Source organism: Mandrillus leucophaeus, unplaced genomic scaffold, assembly GCF_000951045.1.
Source record: "Mandrillus leucophaeus isolate KB7577 unplaced genomic scaffold, Mleu.le_1.0 Scaffold118, whole genome shotgun sequence".
NCBI classification, from domain to species: Eukaryota; Metazoa; Chordata; class Mammalia; order Primates; family Cercopithecidae; genus Mandrillus; species Mandrillus leucophaeus.
In genome coordinates this window covers 1,809,333-1,833,964 of record NW_012100098.1, presented here as the reverse complement: position 1 = coordinate 1,833,964, position 24,632 = coordinate 1,809,333, and the positions used below count along the sequence as shown (strand labels likewise).

The 24,632-nt window shown below is 40.3% G+C and overlaps 1 protein-coding gene across 4 annotated transcripts in view; it reads left to right on the top strand.

Annotated features, from left to right (window-relative positions):
* Window positions 1-474: 474 nt before the first annotated feature.
* SCN8A (sodium channel, voltage gated, type VIII alpha subunit) overlaps window positions 475-24,632 on the top strand; it is a 145,507-nt gene continuing 121,349 nt past the window's right edge. For all 4 annotated transcript variants that reach the window (XM_012002450.1, XM_012002441.1, XM_012002432.1 and 1 more), the window contains exons 1-3: window positions 475-804; window positions 21,821-21,939; window positions 24,310-24,399. In XM_012002450.1, the coding sequence (XP_011857840.1) occupies window positions 529-804; window positions 21,821-21,939; window positions 24,310-24,399 (485 nt within the window). In that variant the 5' untranslated portion in view covers window positions 475-528. The remainder of the gene's footprint in view (window positions 805-21,820; window positions 21,940-24,309; window positions 24,400-24,632) is intronic.

Here is a 24,632-nt window from a genome sequence, read left to right as displayed (position 1 = left end):
GTTTTCAGAAACTGAAATTTGAGAGGAATGATAATTTATCCTCGTCTTGCCCTTGAAAGGAAGAGTTTTTCTTTGGGGAGTGGAGCTTTAGGAAAGGAAGGTGACTTGAACTATAAGGACTTCACAGCTAACATATGCCCCTGGGTAACGTTACATATCCCTTATTTGTTTAGAATAGAAGTTCCTTGAGGGAATAGACTATATCCTTTTTGTTGTATGTGGTTCCTAATAGTGAGTTGCATCTAAGTGAATATAATAAACACTAGCAATTCAGTAGACTCCTGATCTTTGATCTGCCTTGGCAGATCAGTCCATGCCACAGATTTCCTGAAAAGAGAAATAACCATGTCATGGAAGAAACTATGTGTTTTTTTTGCAAAGGTTGTGAATTAAGGTTGAGAATGAGATGGTTTAGTCTGGCCTCTTTTTAGAGCAGTGATTGATTAATGCTGTCTGTGTTGCTGTTTCTTCCAGAGCTGACCTGTCCTGGACGCAGCATAACTAACGAAGCTGCTGCAGGATGAGAAGATGGCAGCGCGGCTGCTCGCACCACCAGGCCCTGATAGTTTCAAGCCTTTCACCCCTGAGTCGCTGGCAAACATTGAGAGGCGCATTGCTGAGAGCAAGCTCAAGAAACCACCAAAGGCCGATGGCAGTCATCGGGAGGACGATGAGGACAGCAAGCCCAAGCCAAACAGTGACCTGGAAGCAGGGAAGAGTTTGCCTTTCATCTACGGGGACATCCCCCAAGGCCTGGTTGCAGTTCCCCTGGAGGACTTTGACCCATACTATTTGACGCAGAAAGTGAGTTGGAGGAGGAGGAGCAGCTGCAGATACCCGTTTCCTAACAGGCTTAGGGAGATGGGGGAGAAAGAACTGTGTCTCTTTGCCAAAGTTTGGATAAGTAGTTAACCTTTTGTTTCAGTTCTGGCTTATGGGGATTATTTTTCATTTTAATTGCTACTAAGGGTCATTTGTGGTCTTGGCACTTGTCAACTCTATTAATAAGACTTCTGGTTTTGGCTCCAGGCCAGATCAGAAAAAGGGGAGGTAAATGAAATGGGACTACTTAAAAGAGTTTTTAAAAGATAGGACAACCTCCCTGTCTCAAACACACATTCAAAATTCTGTCTTTAGTATAAAGACGATGTTACTGTTGTGACATCAGTAGAGTAGTATGGTGGAGATGGTGTATTTGCTCTCTTGTCTAGCCCCCTCTGTGACACTAGAGCTGCTGGGGACGGGAATAAAACTGAGTAAAGCAAACAGCCAGTGAGGACAGACCCAGGTCACTGGCCCTGTTACACCGTTGTCTGGATTGATTCTTGCAGCACCGATCTTGCAGTAGAGTCAATTCTGTTATTCCTGCAAGTAGGGAACTCAGGTGAAAGAACTACCAATCTTCATTTGGCCAAGAGTTTCAAACTTCCTGAACAAACATTTGATTAAATCTTCAGCTTCTTTCTCATGATTATCTTCTGAAACAAGGCAACAAGCAGAAACACAAAGCCTCCTCGTTGATCCACCAGCTAAATAATTGAATCTTGAGGACTGGCATCAGACACCGTTTTAGGGGACCCCTCATTTGACAGATTTTTTTTTTTTTTTTTGAGATGGAGTCTTGCTCTGTCGCCCAGGCTGGAGTGCAGTGGCGCGATCTCAGCTCATTGCAACCTCCGCCTCCTGGGTTCAAGCAATTCTCCTGGCTCAGCCTCCTGCGCAGCTGGGACCACATGCTTAGAACAGCTGTATAATAGAAAAAAGTGGAACCATTAGTCTATTCTTTCACTGAGAAATCTAGAAAGTTTAATGAACAAAATGATACGATGTAAAGAACAGTAGATTGGAGGTAAGAAATCCTGATTCTACCATAATTTACCGTGTTTATTATTTACTTTTTTTTTTTTTTTTTTTGAGGCAGAGTCTCGCACTGTTGCCCAGACAGGAGTGCAGTGGCGCGATCTCAGCTCTCTGCAACCTCTGCCTCTTGGGTTCAAACGATTCTGCTGCCTCAGCCTCCTGAGTAGCTGGGACTACAGGTGCATGCACCACCACACCCGGCTAATTTTTGTATTTTTAGTAGAGATGGGGTTTCACTATGTTGGCCAGGCTGGTCTCAGCCTCAGCCTTCCAAAATGCTGAGATTACAGGCGTGAGCCACCGCGCCTGACCTTTTATTTACGTTTTATTTTTCAGTAAATGTATTGTCCAAGATACCACAGATAATTTATGGGGAAATAAATGAAGAAAAAACCTTCTCAAAACTAGTTTGTGACTTTCAGCAAGACACTTCATGTCTCTGGACCTAAACTATTTTTCCAACTCAAATGCAAATTAATTTCTCATTTTCTTTTCTTTTTGTTTTGTAGTTTTTCTCTTTTTTTTTTTCCTTTAACTTGTATTTTAAGTTCAGGGGTACATGTGCAGGATGTGCAGGTTTGTTACATAGATAAACGTGGGCCATGGTGATTTGCTGCACAGATCATCCCATTTCCTAGGTATTAAGCCCAGCATCCATTAACGATTCTTCCTGATGCTCTCCCTACCCCCATTCCCTGCCTCTGACAGGCCCGGATGTGTGTTGATCCCTTCCATGTGTTTTCTGTTCCTGTGTTAGTTTGCTGAGGATAATGGCTTCCAACTCCATTCATGTCCCTGCAAAGGACATGATCTCATTTCTAATTTCTCATTTTCTTAAATCTGACAGGAGATATGAAAAAATATATAGAGCTAATCATTGTTAGAGCCCAATTTTCCTTTGCATACTCTTTTTCCCTGGTTTCTGCCCTGTAGACAGCCTCTTTTCATTCCCAGTGCCTCAGATTTCAGTGGCCTGGCTTGAGAGTGAGGACTTTACCAAAGAGAGTGGGTCTCTGGACCTGATGGGTGTCATTCATTGGATAGGCCAAATTGTTCTTGATGGTGCTCCACTAGAAGACTGGTTCTTCATGGTAGAAATTCTGACTTCAGCCTTCGGCTTCACCACAAGGCTAAATTGTTCCTGGAAAGGATAACTTTAATAATATATTTTTGGTAATCTTGAAAAAATATATACCACCATACAGAAAAGCTCACAAAATACAAATGCGTAGCATAATGATTACAAACTAACAGCATGTCAGGAAAGAACATTGCTAGCACTTTAGATGTCATTGTACTTTTAAATGAAGGATATTTTACTTGATTAAAAATAATATTCTTGCTCAAGTTTACTTGCCAATCATTACCAGCAGTGCTGATACTTCTATAGGGGTGGAAAAACTCCACCTCTATTCTCCTAGGGTCGCAGCTGGATATTAGAATTAAATTGACATAACATAGATTAACAGGAGAAAAGCATAATACATGCTTTATGTAGCACAGGAACCCTCATGAAGAAATGAAGACCGTGGGCTGGGCGCAATGACTCGCACCTGTAATCCCAGCACTTTGGGAGGCCGAGGCAGGCAGATCACAAGGTCAGGAGGTTGAGACCAGCCTGACCAACATGGTGAAACTCCATCTCTATTAAAAATACAAAAATTAGCTTGGCATAGTGGCACTGGCCTGTAATCTCAGCTACTCAGGAGGCTGAAGCAAGAGAATCACTTGAACCCAGGAGGTGGAGGTTGCAGTGAGCCGAGATCGCGCCACTGCACTCCAGCCTGGGTGACAGAGTGAGAGTCTGTCTCAAAAAAAAAAAAAAGAAAGAAAGAAATGAAGACCTAAAGAAGGAGTTAGAGTCGGTTATTTATATACTGGATTGGACAAAAAATAGTAAATTGTGAAGAAGCAACTAAATTATGTGGGCAGGCTTAAAATATAAGACTTTTTATTATAACAAGGTCAGTACAGTATTCTCTTGGTCTCACCTTCTCGCCCTTGAAGGTAAGGATGTTGCCATTCCTTCAGGTTCAGGGAGTGTCTTCCACACAGGAATTTCATCTTCCGCTCTTAAGAAACAGCAAGAAGGTCAGAGTGATCTTTTTGCACCTGCTGTTTTACAAATATCTTTAACTTAGTCAATATGCCAGAAGAGTATATATTAACCCCTTCACTTCTTGCTAACTAGGACTTGTACTAAATTAGCAAAATCTCTTTTACAAGGAAGCACACTGGGAATTAACCCACAAATAAAAAAGTCATAAGGGTAGAAATGACTTTAAGAGGACATTCCTTTACATTTGCTCTTTAAGGGCTGCCTTGAATAATTCTTGGCAAAATAGAATCTCTTTTCTTTGCTAAATGATACCAGTGGAATCCTTTATGTTTTCCTCATTGGTCTCATTTTCTAACTGATTAATTATCTTTGTGACTCTCACAAAAACTTGTTTCTCATTTCCTTCCCTCTTTCTCCTAGTGGGTAAGAGAGAACTCGTTTTCTATTAGTAAAGTTCTGGTTTTATCTCGGATTTCACACTTCCAAGGGACACAGGGCCCTAAAAGTTTTGCACCACATTTTCGAGATACTGTTATTTATTCCAGCTGGTACTGGTTTGGCTATCATAGGCGTCTGAGGGCCTTGTTGGGTTTCACACTGACTTTTTCAGCTGGTTCCTGCAAACAATCTGAATCATTCTCTCTTTGAATTGCCTCAGACTTCTCAGTGCTACTTTACATTTTCTTTGTCTGTTGGTACTTCGGTTCTAACACCTCCTTTCTTTGGCTTTCTTGTTTTTCAGCTGTTTGCTACAAATAATTGTTCAAGGAACATTTACATTTTTAAATTCAATTTTTAAAATAGGTGATATATTTAAGTGGTTAAAAATTCAAGGTACTTGGTAAATAAGTTTCCTTTTTACACCTGTCTCTCATCTGCCTATTTCCTATCTCCCTGCACAGGCAACCACTGATAGTAGTATCTTCCAAAGTTTCTTTATGTGTACGCAAGCAAAAACAAATATGTGTTTTATGGAACTTGAACTCCTTTAAAAGCCTTTGTTATTGGTTTTTTCCTGTTGTTTTCTTAAACCGATTGAAGTCTTAATTTTGTTTTTTGTTTTTACTTTTTAATTATTATTATTTTTTTGGAGACAGAGTCTAACTCCAGGTTGGAGTGCAGTGATGCAATCATAGGTCGCTGCAGCCTCAGCCTCCTGGGCAATCTCCATCTCTGTCTCCCAAGTAGCTGGGATCATATGCATGCGCCACCACATCTGGCTAATTTTTGTATTTCCCCCAGTTTTAAAAGATTTTCTTGTTTAGTGAAAAATTAAGAACTTTTTCTCTATTGCTCAAAGTGCCTGTCTTCGCTAAACATATGCTCTCCGATGCTTAATAATAACTTGTTGAATACGAAATGGCCGTATATATTCGTAATGACTATCTGAAGTAGGCAGCCAGGAAATCTGTAGGTTAAGCTGAAACAAGGCCTTCAGAATTGACTCCAATCCCTTTTCAATTTCTTAGAACTAACAATTGATACATGTGTCTTTTTTGTTTAATGGGTATACCGTGTTAAAAGAAAGTCATATAAACAAAAATTTAAATTACAAGATTGATCGACGTGTTTTTCAATAGGGCACACTCCTATTGCATTAAAAAAATTATATATGGCCGGGTGTGGTGGCTCACACCTGTAATCCCAGCACTTTGGGAGACTGAGTCTGGCGGATCACCTGAGGTCGGGAGTTCGAAACCAGCCTGACCAACATGGAGAAACCCTGTCTCTACTAAAAATACAAAATTAGCCAGGTGTGGTGACAGATGCCTGTAGTCCCAGCTACTCGGGAGGCTGAGGCAGGAGAATTGCTTGAACCTGGGAGGCGGAGGTTGTGGTGAGCCGAGATCACGCGATTGCACTCCAGCCTGAGCAACAAGAGTGAAACTCCATCTCAAAAAAAAAATTATATATAACTTTCTAAAGTTCAGTTTACCTTCAACTTTTCAGGTTTACGTTTTTCTGCAAAGAGATATCTACTTATTAGAGTAATAGAAAATTATAATTTTGTAGCCTTAGACATCATCTAGTTGATCCTCCACATTTTATAAATTTTTTGAGGTGAAGTACTTTGTCAAAAGCCCACACCGCTGTTGGTAATATAACCAGGACTAGAGCTCATGCCTCCTGACTCTCCATGTATTACATCACATTTCTAGTTCCTCACTTTTCTAATTTTTTATTAATTGATTCTCAGCCTCAATTGGCTCAGTTCTGCTGAAGCTGGGCAGGCAAATAGGGAGAAGAAAAATAAGCTCTGTTTTCATTTTTCCCTAATAATCCCTGTGATTTATAGGTCAGGTCCTAAACTGTGCAGTGGTAAGAGCAGTGCTTCTGGGGGAAAGGATTCATGTCAGCCCCCTGTATTGTATCTTCTCAAGTGAAGGAGCTCTGAGTTGTGCTATTCCAGGGACTTGGGCTTATTATCAGTACCGCCAGTTTTTCAACTGGACATGTGATCTTGAGGCAATTTATTTAACCTTTCTACCCCTTGTTACTTTTTAAAGGAAGAGTATATCCTATCTGCCATAGTCCATCCCCAACCTATGGTAGGATAGTATACAATCATGTGTCACTTAACGATGGGGATACGTTCTGAGAAATGAGTCATTAGCCCATTTCATCCTTGTTTGAACGTCGTAGAGTGTACTTACACAAATCTAGATGATGTAGCCTACTGCACCCCTAGGCTAAATTGTCTAGCCTGTTGCTCCCAGGCTACACACCTGTACAGCGTGTTACCATATTGAATGCTGTAGACATTTGTAACACCATGGTATTTCTGTATCTAAACATAGATAAACATAGAAAAGGTAATGCATTGTGCTACAGCTACAACTTTATGACAGATACAAGGTCACTGGGCAATAAGAACTTTTCAGCCTCATAATCATTTTATGGAACTACCATTCCAAACATTGTTGACCAAAACATTGTTATGTGGTGTCTGACTATAGTGGAAAGAGTGCCTAACTGGGAATATAAAACCTTGTTTTAGTTCCGGCTTTGCTTCATGTTTGTACTTGGCTAAATCACTTTAATTTCCTTACCTACAATATTTGCAAAATAGAGTTAGACTCGTATCTTTATCTTTCTAATTGTGTTTCACACTTTTGCCTATCACATGTTGTATTTTAGCTGTGGCAAACTACTTCCCGTTTCCTTAGTGTGGAAGACCGCTCCACCCACCCACCTTCTTCTGGTCTCCCTCTCTTCCTGTTGGAATGTACTCTGTCTTTTAGTTTTACCTTTTGATATTCTACCCACACAGGCCCAGCCCAGAGGCCTCTTCTTCCTTGTAGCCTAACTTAATTATCCTACACTTGGAGAACTGATTCCTCCTTTTAAATTTTTAAAACACATTACGATCTTCAGCCCTACATTGGATAAGAAGTTGGTTTCAGGTTTAACTCAGGTTAGATGTGGAGGGTACCTGTGTTCCCAATAATGTTTGCAATTTTCTCCTTACTTCACTAATATTAGTGCCATCAGCTTAAGTGATACACACACATGCAGTCCTATATGAGCTCCTGGCAGAAAATCCTTACCAAAACTATGCTGACACACTTTCAACAGTGTGCAGCACAGAGACCATTACAGAAGGATTTATGTTCAGTAGATGTGATTTGAAGTATTGCTAATGAGTTGTATTTCCTGCTTTTGCACAATAAGCCTAAATGCTGCTTTCTGTTTTAAATAAAAACTACATATTTTAAAACTTTGGTTTATTTTCTTGTTAAAAATTTTTTCCCAACAATGTAAGGAAACAAAATGATGTTTCAGTTATTTTATTCACCAAATCAAATTGAGATAAATGCCTTTGAGACATTGGGAGGTGGGCCCTTCTCAAGGGGATGGGTCATTGACATGCATGTATGGTCTTCCCCCCTCTAAGTATGGTTACCTAGAGGAGAAGGAATTTAATTAAGCATTCCTAAATCAGATTTCTCTTTTGTAGCCTTGGCAATAGACCAAAGTTGGGAAATCTTATTTCTGATCCCATCCCTGTCTAGTTCCAGGTGATCTTGGGCATACCATTTAATTTAAGGTCTCAATTCCTCCAATCTAGAAAATTAAGATTATGCTAACAGCTAACATGTCACTTATTTTATAGGTTGCAGTATAGACCATTTCTCTAAGAAAAATCCAGGTCATCTAATTTGATTGGAATGTGGGGAAGTGACGGAGGAGCAGTGGAAGATGAGGCTGGGGAGGGTGAGCTGGAGCAAATCCTGGAGGGCTTAGAATGTTAGACTCAGAGGTATGGTGTTTGTTTGAGAAGCAGTAGAGAACTACTGAAGGTTCCTGAACGGGAGTAAAGATACGTGGTGATAGCTGTGCTTAGGAAGGTGAATGGGACTACAATAATGTAAGCTGGGCCAGAGGGAAAGAACTGAAACAGGCAGATCAGCTATGAAGTAATAAGGGTCTGAGTTACAGTGGTGGGAGTGGAAATTAAGGGGAATTGATTAATGGTTATTATAGAGGTGAATTGATATGATTTATGATAGATTATGGAGGGTTAAGGAAGGAATCGAGCATGCAATTATTCATTTGACAATTTGATAAATTGTTACTGAGTGTTTTCTATATGCCTGGGCTCTGTTCCGTGCCCTTGGGAACAAAACAGACAAGCCATATACATTCTTGGAAGTTAGTTTTTTTGGGGAAACACATAACAAACAAATATGGAAATAAAATTATTACTGATAATGATATGCGCATTAATGAAGGTAATATGTTTCAGCTACTTTAGAGGCTTGTGGTGCTCTAATTTGGTACAGAGACTCATCTTGGAGAATCCAGAAGAATCAAAGATTATATGGTCTCTCAAATATTCAGTATCTTAAATAGGCCTTCAGCAAGTACTAAATTATAATCTTTAAAAGAGCCGATTTTGAAAACATTTGCCCCTCTTGGATTTTTACATAGATAGGAATCAAATACACTTCAGCATCAATGTGAGCTATGGGGGTACTTACAGAGAAACCCAGCATTTTCTCCAGGTTTAACTCAGGTTAGATGTGGAGGGTACCTGTGTTCCAAATAACGTTTGCAATTTTCTCCAGTCCTAAGTTCTCATGCAAGTACTAAGCTGTGATTCCAAAGTTCTGAGCCACATAGGGTATAGACATAGACAGCTTTTACCTGAATTCTAGGATGTGTGTTATTAGTCAGTCACCTCAGCCATAAAATTCCACTGACTGGTAATTTTAGGAGTTAGTTTCTGTTGGTTTCTCCAGGGTGTGATTTGTGAAATCTTCATATCGTAATAAAAATTTACCTGTGGAATGGGACTATTTAATATTGGCCATTTAAATGTTAAAGAATGTTTCAAGATTATAGTGATATCGATCACCTCTGACAATAATTACGCATATTTTAAGTGCTTTCTTAGTCAAGGAGAGAAGACTGTGTCATTATTTTACAGAGGGATGCTTCTCTTATGAATTGTTTCCAAATTGACAAATGAGTAGTAAATATTTCTTTACATATAACCCTATTTGACACAACTTAAGATCAGGATTGTCCCATCATATGACAATTTCTGCTAACTCTGATTTTACCAGAAGAATTTTTGATACAAGCTTTGAAGATACATTTATATTCCAGACACTGTTGAGCCTGCAAAGTTTGGCCTATGGAACCAAGTTTGAATAAAAGAGTCCTCTGATTTCAGAGGATAGGGTGTCCCATCTACTGTTCAAGACCAATCCCTCACCCCTGTCTTTGACCCTGTGCCTTTCTACCTCCTCTGGAATTTCACTCCTTTGGTTATCCTCTCTCTTTTCTGTATTTTCCATCTTTCCTCTCATGTAGGTTCCTTTCCCATCGTCTGTAAACACACTCAAAGCCTTTCCCATCCTAATGAATCCTCACTTGACCTCCTGTCCCCAACTAGTCTACTCGCTTCCCATGCCACTGAAAACCGTAAAGAGGAGCCTTTACTCACCACATACACATATCCTACCCACTCCTCCATCCTTGAAGTCTGACTGCATCCTCACCCCTTCCTGATATTATAAGATCTTCCCAATAACATCTCAAATTGCCAAGTTTAATTTTTTTTTTTTTAAGTTCTTAACTCACTAAACCTCTCTGCAGTGTTTGACACCATTTGTTATTCCCTGACTCATATCTTTTTACTTCCTTGGCCTAATTTTCCTTTTATCTCAAATGTTTCCTTCTCTTTCATTTTATCAACCTTTCCCTAAAATGTTTATATTCCCCCAGATTCAGTTCTTGGCCCATGTTCCTCTCAGTTGGCACATTCTCCCTGGTTGATCTCATCCAGCCTCAGTTCGAGGACTCCTGACTCTAGCCTAGCCTAGAATGTTCCTTAAACATTCAACACCTTGCCAGTCGTCTGTGTCTGGATTTGCCACAGGTTACTTAGTATATTCAGAATTGAACTCATTTTCTTCCCCTCAAACCTGCTTATCTTCTTTTATCTACTTTCCTAGTTGATGGCACCATCAAAATTCTAGATACCATTTTTGACTCCCCAATTTTCTTCAGTCCCTGAGGATTGTCAATACTAGGGATATCTCAGTATAATGATGCACGTTTTCACAAGTGTGAAACAATTGTGGCTCCAGAAACATTAACTTGCTTCCTCAAGTTCCCTCAACTAGTATGTGGTAGAGTCAGGTTTCTGTTCCAGGGATCTGTGAATTTCACCTTCGTGGTCTGTCTTCCATGCCCTGCTGTCTGTATAGAGCATATTGCAGAATGATTTTTTGGTTTTGTTTGCTATCATTTTTAGAGAATTTTCTATCATTTTGCATTGCCTCAATATGAAGTCAGTATAGTCAGCCCTCCATACCCATGGGTTCCACATTTAAGAATTCAACCAACTGAAAATATATGGGGAAAAACACATCTGTACAGAACATATACAGACTTTTTTTTCTTGTAATTATTCCCCAAACAATATAGTTTAACTATTTATAAAGCATTTACATTGTATTAAGTATTATAAGTAATCTAGAGATGATTTAAAATTTACTGGAGGATGTGCATAGATTATGTGCAAATACATCATCATCTTATATCCGGGATTGAGTATCTGTGGATTTTGGTATCCCTGGGAGTCCTGGAGCCAATCCCCCATGGATACTGAGGAACAACTCTATGTTGTTGTGTTTAGTTCATTTGTTTCATACCGTATCTTCAGCATGGTATCTGAGACATAGAAAAGGAGAGAAGACTTTTCAAGCTAAAATTAGTGAATTTTTATGGGTAGATGAGCTAAGGGGTAGAAAAATAACCATATAGTTTCAGCTGGGCACCCAGAAGAAAGTTGGATATAGTTAAAGGTTAGGTGATTTTAGCTGTAGTATTTCTTTATGAAGAGATTCATACATTCAACAAACATGTATAAACTATCTACCTTGTGCCAGATAGGCATCACATTATGTACTCTGCTTGCTAAGCTGAGAAAATCATAGTAGATGGAAGAAAACCCCTCCCCTTCACGGATCTCAGGGTCCAGTGAGAGATACTGGTATGTAAACCTCAATAACAATATTCTGTGTTAACTGCTCTAATAGAAGTAAGTACAAGTGTTATAGGGACACACAGGGGGGAAGGACAATTCTACTGAAGAGAGTTGAATGGGGCTGTCTTCATAGAGGATGTGATCTTTGACCTGGACCTTTAAGTATTAAAGTATGGTTAAAAAAAAAATTTACCTGTCAGAGAAGGGATGAGAGAGTAGTTCAGGTATGAGGAACAGTGCATATAAAGGCTGAGAGACACGACACAGGTTTGTTTAAAATAGTGAGTGTAGTTGTGACTGAAGCATAGAGTGTGGTTTGGTAAGACAGGAGATAAAGCCTAGAGGCAGTTGGAGCCAATGAGTGCATCCTGAGGGGTTTTGTTTTCTCTCACTTCCAGAGTTCCCAGGTTGGAAATAACCTTTGGGACCCATTTGGAGCTAGTGCAGCCTTGGTCTGGATTCTTGTGCACAAGGTCCTACTGGCTTGTGCCAAGTGTGTGGGTCCAAATTAACAGAAATATTAGCCCCTTCTTGTCTTCTTCCTCCTTTTTTTTTTTTTTTTTTTTTAGAGAGTCTTGCTCTGTCGCCCAGGCTGGAGTGCAGTGGCACAATCTCGGCTCACTGCAACCTCCACCTCCCAGGTTCAAGCGCTTCTCCTGCCTCAGCCTCCCTAGTAGCTGGGATTACAGGCACACACCACTACGCCTGACTAATTTTTTTGTATTTTTAGTAGAGACAGGGTTTTGCCATGTTGGCCAGGCTGGTCTGGAACTCCTGACCTCAGGTGACCCACCCGCCTCAGTCTCCCAAAATGATGGGATTACAGGTGTGAGCCACCGCGCCTGGCCAGCCCCTTCCTGTCTTCTAAAGGCCACCCCGTGTTTGGAGCCAAAGAGCTGAAGGAGTGGCAGTATTGTGTGATAGCAGCGGCAGCATCATAACCACATTTAACAAGAGCCTGTTCTGTACCAGCCACTGTGTTGAGGACTCCTTATGACCCTTCATTTAATCTTGATAACAACCTGATAAAATTGGAATAGTGATTGATGGCACCCACTTTATCAATAAGAAAACTGAGCCTTAGCAACCTTAACATGAGTTGCGTAAGATCATGACAGCTAATGAGCAACAGAGCTGGGTATTGAATCCAGGTCTTTCTGGCCTCAAAGCCTGTAAACCACTCTGCTTTCTTGCTTTCTAAGAGAGAGGAGAGTGAGAATAGATTCTAGAATATGAATTCAGTAAATAGAGGGGTTAACATGCTTTACATAATAAGCCTGCATTTTGCTCTTGCTTAGAGCAACTGTAGTCTGTGCACCTTAAGAGGTTCAAGGAGAAGGCGATCAAAGTCAAATTTATATTGAAGGACAACAAGGAAGAATGGCCTTGGAGGAGGATCAGACCTGCCCTGCCCTGGGGAGCAGCCTTGTGCTGGCTCAGCATTGAAGCAGGTGCACAGTGCTGCTGTTCTGCCAGGTATGGCTTCCTGTGACCAGATTCCTGTGACATGAGCAGGAAGGGTGGCAGCTACTCCAAATGTGGGTTGGAGAGCATGGGGTTACAAGGTCAAAGCAAATGAAGAAGTGTATGCAGAAGCACCTGGAAAACTGTAAAGCCACAGGCAGATATGGTGCTAGCATTATCTTCATCAAACTGAACTTGGAGAAAAGACCATAAACAGCTGCTGTGACCTCTGAAGCACGTGCAGGGGGTTCCTTTTTGCAACAGTTAAAGCTATTAAGTAGAGGAGATTCGTTCGTTGATCTGAGGGTTGGACCAGATGACCTGGTGCGGTGAAGAGTTTAGAACTAGAAGCAAGCCAGGAGGTCTAGCCCTGGCAACTCCCCCGGCCTCCTCCTGCTCACTAGTGCTGTGACTTTAGGCAGAGCATTCTGTGCTTGGTTTTTTGTTTGTGAAACGAATAGTTAGATTTGAGTAATAGTTTTGAAGCTTTTTAAAATTGTAGTATGCCATGATAATTAAGAATATAGGCTTTGTAGTTAGATTGCCTCGGTTTAATGCTAAATTTCACCACGCAATAGCTGTGTTGTGGGCAAGTTACTTAACCTCCTGCCTCAATTTTATCATCTGTAAAATACTACTTACCTCATAGAGTAGTTGTGAGACAATTATTGTATAAAGTATCTTAGTAGGGTGACTGCCTGCCACTCAGTAAATGCTTAATAAATGTTGAATGTTATTATTTCTTCAAATAGACTCATAGGTAAAATTATCAGTCACTAAGAAGGAATTTTTTAAATATGGGATTTAGAGGTCTCTTTTGCTCAGTTCTCAGTATAGTGGAATAGAGGCATGGAAAATGATGATTCTAAATAGTCATGCAGCTCAAACAGGAGTACATGCCTAGGGAAAAATTTTGCTGGTGTCCTTCTGTCCTGGTTTGGTTTAGCATTTCTAAGGGGAGCTGGATAGCACCACAACACGGGTACTCTGGAAATACATTCCAGTTATGCCTTTGCTGGAGCCTTTCGTGGGACACACTAGAGCCATATAATATAACCTATATTGTAATTTTACTGGAGGAATTCACTAGGCAGATTAGCATAAATCAGGATTCTTTTCAGCATGGCGTAGTCATTTTTACATAACAGGTCATTTGTTTCTGAACAGCTTCCTAGCCTGATATAGAATCTGTTTAGATTCTGCATTATATTTTCCCTTATTAAAACAGGGAAATTTTGAAAAGACACTTATTTGTTGCTTGCTATATTGGCTGTATGCATACTCATAAATGAATGCCAAATTGCTGTTGATTAATGAACAACTGGCTAGTTGTTCATTAAGAGGTGATAGGTCTGGGGGAATTAAGTACATATATTTTGTTTAGGCAGACAAGAATTTAAGGCCAGAGAAGTTGGCTAGAAATGAGAGGACCAGTTAGTTCCAGAGATCAAAACAGTTAAGGTCTAGGGACAATCATAGTCATTGCCAATAATAGTTATAGTCAGATAGACTCAAAGGTTCCCAGCTGCCCTCTTGTTGATTTAGCTCAATCTCTGAGCTCCTAGGTGTTCATTATGAAGCTCATCAGATGGCCTGCAGGTTCCCTTTGCCCTAATGGAGATGTTGACCTCTCAGGATGGGGAGAATTGGTTGAGTGAAGAGCTGCTCTCCTGGGCCATGTGTTTCCCAGCAAACCAGGAGCTGGATAATAAATATTTCTTGAAGAAGCGTTCTCTTCTATGATGTGCTCCACCCCTGCATTGAGTACTCTTCTATATAAAGTCTTTTCATATGTATGCATCCTTTATTGTTTTATTTTATTTTATTGAAACAGGGTCCTGCTCTGTTTTCCAGGCTGGAGAGCAGAGGCGTGATCACAGCTCACTGCAGCCTCAACCTCCTAGGCTCAAACGACCTTCCCACTTCAGCTTCCTAAGTAAGCTGGGTCTACAGGCACATGCCACCACTCCCAGCAAAATTTTTTAATTTTTTTGTAGGGATAGAGTTTTGCCATGTTGCCCAGGCTGATCTCGAACTCCTGGGCTCAAGCAATCTTCCCATCTTGGCCTCCAAGAGTGCTGGGATTACAGGATTACAGATGTGAGCCCATCCTATTTTTTTTTTTAATTTATACTTCTTGTGTGGCTAAAAAAATTATTTCAGTGGGTAGGGGTGGAGACATGCTAATAAACTAGCTGTACTGCAGTACTGTGATGACTGTGTGTGTTTATTGTTTTGCATGTGCAGTATGCTAGGATTTGTTTGGTATGTATATAAATGTGCTCTACCTGGCCATGCACAATGTTCCTTCCCCTAATAGCAGGCCCCAAAGAGAAGATATCTTACCCTGAGTTAACAATGGCAATGCTCCTACATTGTGTGCTCCAAGCCCCACATTGCTAATTAGAAATGAAAAGCCTGTGCTTTTCAGAAGGCTCATTTTATGCCAGCATGACACATTTATTAATACTGCATGCCATAACTTGTTAAGAACTGTTCTACCGCTCTTAATGGGCCTTGTGCTGAAACACATTCAGTGGCTGTTGTTGTAAACCGATATTTCCCCTTGGGCAGTAACCGCAATCCAATTCCAATTTCCCTTTTAACTCATTTACTTCACAAAGATCTAATTTAAGACAGATTAGGTAAAATATTATTGGACTTCATGGGCACCAAGTGGTTGTTGTTTAAGAAGCATTGTAAAAATCCAAAGCTTGCTGTCCTTTCCACTACATCTGGGCTTTGAAGGATCTAGCGTTGGAGCATAGTGTTGAACAAGAGATGGCAAATGTCCTTTTCTGGATTCCCACCGGCAGTTTAACAATGATTACAAAGGTTTAATCAGCCATGTGAAACATACATATATACACGTGTATATGTATATATGTGTATATGTGTGTGTGTGTGTATATGTGTATATATATTTCAAAGTCAACCCATCACCAGTCATTCCTTTCCATTCTCCCATGTTCACTGTTCTCCTGAGAACAGGGGATAAAAGTAGGGGAGATAGTGCAGGGAAAAACATTGTATGATGCAGTTCTGCCTTGGGGCTGCTCTATGCTCCCCCCTGCTGACATAAGTATGGTACTATCAAGCACTGTTGACCCTGGACTTGACAGACTTCAACATAAGGAAGCAGAATAACTAATTCAAGAGAGTTCTACAAGGATAAAATGTGAAATAATTAATAATAGGCTCTCCCCTCAAATTTGTGGTTTGCTGCTTTGTTGCACTTAATCCTGGATGCTCTGTGAATTTTCTAAATCATAGAATTACAGATATCGGTGCTGGAAAGGACCTGCGCGTGCCCATCAGGCAGCCCTCTCACTTATTTTATAGATGAGGAAAGTGAGATCTAGAGACATGCAGTGGCCCACCCAGGCCATATAGTTAGGTAGAGGCAGGTGAAGAAGGAGAACACAAATGTTTTAGCACATGACCTGAGAGATGATCTAGGGGTTCCACAAATCTGGTGAGCACAGATTCCTGGATTCCTCTGCACACTTATTTAATAGAACCCCTGGAACAGAGATTTATGACTCTCTGTTTTTTAAAAAGCTACTCAGCCCAGGCCGAGCACAGTGGCTCACACCTGTAATCCCAGCACTTTGGGAGGCTGAGGCAGGTGGATCACGAGGTCAGGAGATTGAGACCATCCTGGGTAACACGGTGAAACCCTGTCTCTACTAAAAATACAAAAATTAGCCAGTCGTGGTGGCGGCCGTCTGTAGTCCCAGCTACCTGGGAGGCTGAGGCAGGACAATGGCATGAACTCGAGAGGCAGAGTTTGCAGTGAGCAGAGATCACGCCAGTGCACTCCAGCCTATCCAGCCTAGGCGGCAGAGCAGACTCCATCTCAAAAAACAAACAAACAAACAAAAAACAGCTGCTCAGCTCAGGTACAGTGACTCACAGCTGTAATCATAATCCCAGCACTTTGGGAGGTCAATGCAGGAGGATTGCATGAGGCCAGGAGTTTGAGACCAGCCTGGACAACATAACAAGACCCTGTCTCTACAAAAAATAAAAATAAAAAATAAGACAAAATAGAAAGCTAGTCAGATGATTCTTATGCAGTCAGTCTGGCCTTAGTTAGGAACTAGTATTAGTGTATCCCCTGGGGCAGATCAGCTTTGCCGTCTGTTTTTGTATGGCCCACAAGCTAAGAGTAGTTTACATTCTTAAATGGTTGGATGTGTGAAAATGATATGAAATTTAAATATCTGTGCCCATAAAGTTTTACTGAAACACAGCAACTCTTGTTGGGTTGCATGTCGTCTATAGCTACTTTTACACCACAGTTACACAGGTAAGTTATTTCAACAGATACTGTACGGCCTACAAAGCCTGCAGCGTTGACTGCCTGCTCCCTTTCAGAAAAAGCTTGCTGGTGCCAGGTGTATTACTTATCTCTTTCTCGTGTAACCACTGCAAGCCCCAGTATTAAAAGGGAAATTCCTAAGCTTTGAGTACTTGTGTTTGTCCAAAGACTATCTTGCTTGTCTTTTTTTTTTTTTTTTTTGAGATGGAGTCTCGCTCTTTTGCCCAGGCTGGAGGGCAGGAGTGCGATCTTGGCTCACTGCAACGTCCGCCTCCTGGGTTCAAGTAATTCTCCTGCCTCAGCTTTCAGGGTAGCCGGGACTACAGGCGCACGCCACCACATTCGGCTAATTTTTGTATTTTTAGTAGAGATGGGGTTTCACCATATTGGTCAGGCTGGTCTTGAACTCCTGACCTCATGATCCACTCACTTCGACCTCCCAAAGTTCTGGGATTACAGGTGGACTATCTTACTTTTCAGATAAGATCCATTTGTGAAAAACTGCATGTAAAATATCTGTAAATCTAATTACTTCAATAATAAAACATGTTTTATTGTAATACAATTTCCTACTACAGTATGGGAGATTTATCTTCATTTCAGTTTAGTGTGCTTAGATGTTTATTTTTGTTAATAGAAGAACTGTTTTTATACTTGATGAAGATATAAGGTGTAAATATTTAGAAAGGGGTGATGGTGAATGAATTTCATTTTAAGTGCAACATTCAGTACCCAAATTAATTAGGAAATTTCTATTTCACACATCAAATGTCCTTAGTAAAGCCTTCTGCTTACAAAATCATAGTTTTTGAATTCACTAAAGATGCTTAGTTTCTCACGGAATCATCAGTCTCCCACTTGACAGCTCATGACTGGTTCTAATTCAGAATCCTACTACCTCCTAGTTTTTCTTCAAGGTATAACAGTTTCCATTTCCTAATGGCTTCCTTTTGTTTTTCTTCTTCTCCTTTCCCTCACCTAAAACAGCATAAGGATTTGTTCATGAACCAGTCAACAGACATTTATTAAGCACCTGCTGTATGCCAAGCACTGCCGGCACTGATTTAGTGATAGGAAATATCCTCCATGCTACCTCTAGACCTATATTTCCATCATGACCAAACCAAGAGACAAGAGAAATGGAAAGTATAGAGTACATTACTTTAAAAAATCCTACCGGGCACGGTGGCTCACGCCTGTAATCCCAGCACTTTGGGAGGCTGAGGCAGGCAGATCATCCAAGGTCAGGAGTTCAAGACAAACCTGGACAACATGGTGAAACACTGTCTCTACTAAAATTACAAAAAAATTAGCTGGGCACGGTGGCAGGCACCTGTAATCCCAACTACTGAGGAGGCTGAAGCAGGAAAATTGCTTGAACCCGGGAGGCGGAGGTTGCAGTGAGCTGAGATTGCGCCATTACACTCCAACCTGGGCAACGAAAGCAAAACTCTGTCTCAAAAAATAATAATAAAAAAATAAAAATCCTGTTGCCTGTCTCCTAATGAGAGGTTTTGTAGGTGATTTTGTAAAGGCCTGGCCTGGTGGTTTTTAGGTCTTGGGGCATGGGCCAATGCTTCTTTCATTGTTGCTTAGCTGCCCTATCCACCGTGGGCACTCAAATTTCTCATTCACCAGAGAATTCATCCCCCACACCAGCTTCATTCTCTGCCATGTTGTCACTAAATTGCCTCCCAATCTGGCACAGTAGAAGCTGTTGAGAGCCTCGAAGCTTGGCATAACATGCTGCTCTTTGTTGCATGACCTTTGATGGGTGGTGTTCTTCTCCTGAGCTTTTGTAAAATGTATAGAGGATAATAATTCCTCCTTCACCCATACCTCATGGGAACCTCATGAGGTTGAATGAGGAGGTTATTTAAAAGGCCATTTTCATAGAGGGAGTTGCTATAGAAACACAGAGGGATACAAGTACTTCAGAGAAGGGGTTTGGGGGAAACCCTGGGCTGTTTGTTTCTTTGAGAAGTCAAGATATGGAAGAGCCATAGCTCAGTCCTTGATGTGTTTGTTTCAGGTGAACCCTATGTCTCCTACTTCCCCTTACTCTTAGGATTAGGCTTTTTCTGCAGCATATCCCACCAGAACCAGTAGGCTCCAGTACAGGAAGAATTTCACTGCAGTACAATGTCAAACATTAGGGCTGGTATAGTGGGCATTTGTAGAATGAATCTAGCTCAATACTTTTCCACTGGGAAGAGAATGACATGACTGTGGTAGATTAGGAAAGGAAAGAATAGAAGATAAGAAAAGAACTTTAAAAAAGCATCCCCTAATAACTGTGTATTGGGAGTATATAGGCTGATCATTGTATTGGAACTGTGGAGGGAAGCATAAGATTGGTTCCTGCCCTCAAAGAACAAAAGCCTAATTGTAGGGGATGAAGGTTTAAAAAAAACAATGATGGGAGCTTTTCATAAATGACTTTTCATAAATCAGGTTAAGAAAGACCTCTGTTGCTAGTTCGTTGAGTGCTTTTATTATGAAAGGTGTTGAATTTTGTCAAATGATTTTTTCTGCATCTATCAAGATGATCATGTGATTTTTCTCCTTTATTAATATGTTGCATTGCATTGGTTGATTTTCAGATGCTAAACTATCTTCGCATTTCTGGGATAAATCCCACTTTTTATATGCTATTGGATTTGGTTTGCTGGCATTTTTGTTAAGGCTGTCTATGTCTATATTCATAAAGGATGTTAGTATAGAGTTTTCTTATGACGTCTTTGGTTTTGTATCAAGGTAATATTGGCCTTTAGAATGAGTTTAGAAATGTTCTATTCTCTTCTATTTTATGGGAGAGTTTGTTTAATTCTTTAAACATTTGGTAGAATTCATCAGCGAAACCATCTGGTCCTGGGCTCTTCTTTGTGGGGGTTCATTTTTTAATGCAAGGTACAGAAGAGTATTTATGGAACAATCCCATGTGAGAGAGAGACTTTTTAAGGACATAGATATATGCTTTTATTTACACAGAAAATTTCTAGAAGGATATACAAAAAAACTGGTATCAAAGGTTATCATTGGGTAATGAGATGGAACTTGGTCTTATGTTCCTTTTTTCTTTTAAAAAAAAATCATGATCATGCATTGCTCCAAAATTTAAAAATAAAAAACTACTTAAAATGACTAGCATTTGGCCATTTACTCTTTCACTCACAGGGTGAGATGTTAGGACTGTGTGTCTGCCACTGGCCTGTCTCCTTAGTAACTTGCAGTCTCGTAGGTCCTTGCATCTCTCTCCACGGCCTGCTCTCCCTCTTCCCTATTTTATTCTCCATCGACATGGAATTACTGGTCAATTCTCTGAAAAAAACCGCAGCTACATGCTACTATGCTTTCAGACATGTGATTTTTGTTCCCTTACCTTTCCATCCCTTCCCCCTAAATCTGCCCAATTTTTCTTAATTCTTGTTTATCCTTTAAAGTCCCTTCCAAATATTAGTTACCTTCCTTTGTGCACTTCGCAGCTCACTCTCTTTTTTATTTCCCAGCCAAGGGGGAAAAAATCTCGCCCTCCTGCTGCCTCTCATACATTATGCATATTTTTGTTATTGAACTTTGTACTTACCCTGCATCATAATTACTAGCTCACATATGTGTCTTCCCTAAAAGTACAGTTTTATTCAGTGTTGTGTCCTGGTAATTAGCACAATGCTTGGCACAGAATAGATGCTCAAAAATATTTTAATTCAATTGAGTTCAGAAGACGGGGCATTCTGGGTAGAATGAGCCATATAAACAAAGGCCAACGTTATGAATTACGAGAACCTGTTCGGAGGACATGAGCTAGTTTGGCTAGATAGGAAAATTCATGCTGGGAAATATGATTTAATTATTTTGGCAAGGCTGATATTGGGGGCTTCTGAAAGTCAGATAAAGCAGATTGAATAGTGGTAAGTAAATATTGATTGAATGAAGAACATTTCTCACTTCCTTCCAGTCTTTGCTGAAATCTCTCTTTTCAATAGGCTTAATCTGACCACCTCCTTTAAAACTGTTGCCTCTTCATTCACCCATCCCCTGACTCCAGCATTCTTGATCTTCCTCTCCCTGTTCTTTCTCCTTTTCCCATAGCACTCATCATCTTCTGTGTAGCACAGCCTATATGATTTACTCATTCATTACAGTTTCTATTTATTGTGTGTCTTTCCCACTAGAATATAGACTCTTTGGGCCACTATCTTGTTCACTGGCTGTTCCCAAGCACCTAGAACATTGTCTGGCACATAGTAGGTATCCAATCAATATTTGTTGAGTGAATGAATCCTAAATTAATGAACTTCAGTATCGTGTACAGAGCTGGCATAGAAGCTTAGGTATGATTCAAATGGCCTGTTTCTGAAAGAAACAAGTTTATTCTGTAAAACTGCCAAGATTGTGCCAGCTATTTGTATTATAATCTGGGCAGGGCAGAGGGAGGGAGGTGGGGCAAAGGGAGATATATTATGTTAAGGTTGCTTGTTTAAAAACCAAGTTGGGAAGTAAAAATTATTAAAGACTTTTGAGTTTATGTATTCCTTACCTAGAAATCGTTGTTTCATGTGGTGACTCATACCCATGATTTAATAATTTCTCTCTTTTTCTTTCTCCACAGACCTTTGTAGTATTAAACAGAGGGAAAACTCTCTTCAGATTTAGTGCCACGCCTGCCTTGTACATTTTAAGTCCTTTTAACCTGATAAGAAGAATAGCTATTAAAATTTTGATACATTCATATCCTTTTCTGCAAATGTGGAGTGAGTGCAATTGCATGGTTGCTTGTTTACCTTTCTAATATTTGACAACTGGAGTATATGTTAAGTTTTTTACTGATAATGTAGTTAACTAGCCCATCAGTCAGAGGTTTAAGAGTGAACTCCTGCCACATCCCAAGCTGAGCTTCAGAAAATTATTTTTTTTTTTCCTTAGGATGATATTGTGGGAGTCTGAAATTTTGTCAGTATCATTGTACGGACAAATTAAAATAACCTTTGTTGAAGTCCTAACTTTATTTAGTGCTCAGACTTCAGTGATTTCATTCTGTGGCCAACTATTCAGCTTAATATATTAGAGAGTTTTAAAAGTACTTCTTGAGTTACAAATAGTTGGATGAATGCTTTAGAAATCAGTTTTTAATTTTTTTTTTTTTTTTTTTTTTTGAGACGGAGTCTCACTCTATTGCCCAGGCTGGAGTGCAGTGGCACGATCTCTGCTCACTGCAGGCTCCGCCTCCTGGGTTCACGCCATTCTCCTGCCTTAGCCTCCCGAGTAGCTGGGGCTACCAGTGCCTGCCACCACACCCCGCTACTTTTTTTGTATTTTTAGTAGAGACGGGGTTTCACTGTGTTGGCTAGGATGATCTCGATCTCCTGACCTCGTGGTCCGCCCGCCTCAGCCTCCCAAAGTGCTGGGATTACAGGCGTGAGCCACCGCGCCTGTCCAGCTTTGAATTTTTAAAAAAATTTTTGAGCAGTGAGCTTAGAAAGTGAGATAGTTCTCAGATGAAATAACCTCTTTGTTATAGAGGTTTAGATGCAGATTGTAGGATAAATAGAATTTTTTTCTGGTATTTTTACTCGCCTTAAATTTAAAAATGCCAGTTTATTCAAGTGGCCTGAGTTGCACCTTATTAACATAGGAGAGTGCATGTGGCAAATGAAAAAATATTTGATGGATTTAGTGATGTTGCATGGTGACTTGAAACTTCCGTGGCTGGTTGGTATTTAACAGCATGTAGTCCCATGCTTCAAAGATTATTGTGCCCTCCAAGTAGGATGAAGGAACCAGCCGTGGCACCTTGGTGAATTGGTTTAGTAAGCTTTTGCCACGTTTTATTAACTCTTAAGAATTTAGCAACATGATTGTGAAATCTGTAGTTTATAAGCAACACACTTCTGAAACCCAAAGGTTTATAAGGAAATAAATAATTCACAATGGACTTCTTCCTTTCTGTCGGATCAGAAGATGGAGTGTTTTTTCTCTTCTGGTTCCAAAAACCATGAAGACAAATCCAGCTGTAATGAAGAAAAAGAAATCCAGCTGTAAGAAATGTTTTCTCTTTTTAAAACTCCACTGGTAGAATAAAGATAGTGAATGCCATTAACAAGAGAGAGTGAATTAGTGGCAAGTGGGATATGGCTCCCAGGCCTGTTAAGTGACAATTAGAGTTTGAGTAACTTGTGCTGACCTAAAATGGTTTAATGTTTCTCAGAGACAAGAACAGAAAGGCCTGAGAAAAATTCTGGATGGAACTGAAATGGCAGTATGGTTTGCTATCCATAAACATTCCTGGACACTTTCAGAATGGATTTTGCTCTACTACCTAATCTTCAGAAGTGTGGTGGTGCAGATGTCCTTGAAATCTTTACCTAACATGTTGCAGTTGGTTTCCCACATTGGACATATTCATCACATATGGGCTGTATGGGCTGATACCTTGCCCCCAAAGACAATTCAGCCCTTTAGAAGGACTAGGGAATGCTGGGTGTGGTGGCTCAGGCCTGTAATCCTAGCACTGTAGAAGGCTGAGGACGTAGGATCCTCAAGTGATCACTTGAGCCCAGGGGTGCAAGACCAGCCCGGACAACATAGAGAGACCTTGTCTCTTAAAAAAGAAGAACAACTATGGAAAAAAAGTGAACCATTGCAAGTAGATTTTCAAATAACTAGCTATGTAAGGTAATTAACTGACCAATAAATGAATACCTAGTTATATAGATTTAATTGATTTTCTTATCTGACAACTTTGGTTGAGAAAATGCAAAGGTATTGTACTAAGTGCAAAAAGTATTTAGAGGCTTAGTTCATAGTTGAGCTGAAAAGTGGTTAGAGGGGAGCGTGTTTCATCCAAAGGGAATAGAACAATGACAGCCTTTTTAAAAGAAGGAGAATATCCCTCCTGCCCCATCCATCCACAGTTCACAGTGGCATTCTGTGTTTATGGTGGTGACCACAGTTTTCATTGTCACCTTGTGTTTTTCTCTTCTGTGCTTCATCTCCTTTCAGGTTATTGATTTAGATCTGATACCCAATGGAAATGTGTGTGTTTTTTGAGAAAATAAAAGGCAGGCCAGATTTTGATATTGCCCCTTGACTCTTCTCTACAGTATTTAGCATGATCATTATGTGCACTATTTTGACCAACTGTGTATTCATGACTTTTAGTAACCCTCCTGACTGGTCGAAGAATGTGGAGTAAGTAACTCATTTATTTGTGTGCTTGTTTGTTTTAAAGATTTTTAGTCACTGAATCTTGCTTTGCCACAGTTTACCCATAAAGGAGAAAAAAAATTAGTTATTGCCTCTCTTTATTTCACAGAGAAGGCTGAAAGTACGTGTGGAATTTAGGAAATAGCCCTCCCTAAAAGTCGACTCTAGGAAGACAGAGTATGCTCTGGAATTTACTGCCCTTCACCCTTCCCTGTGCC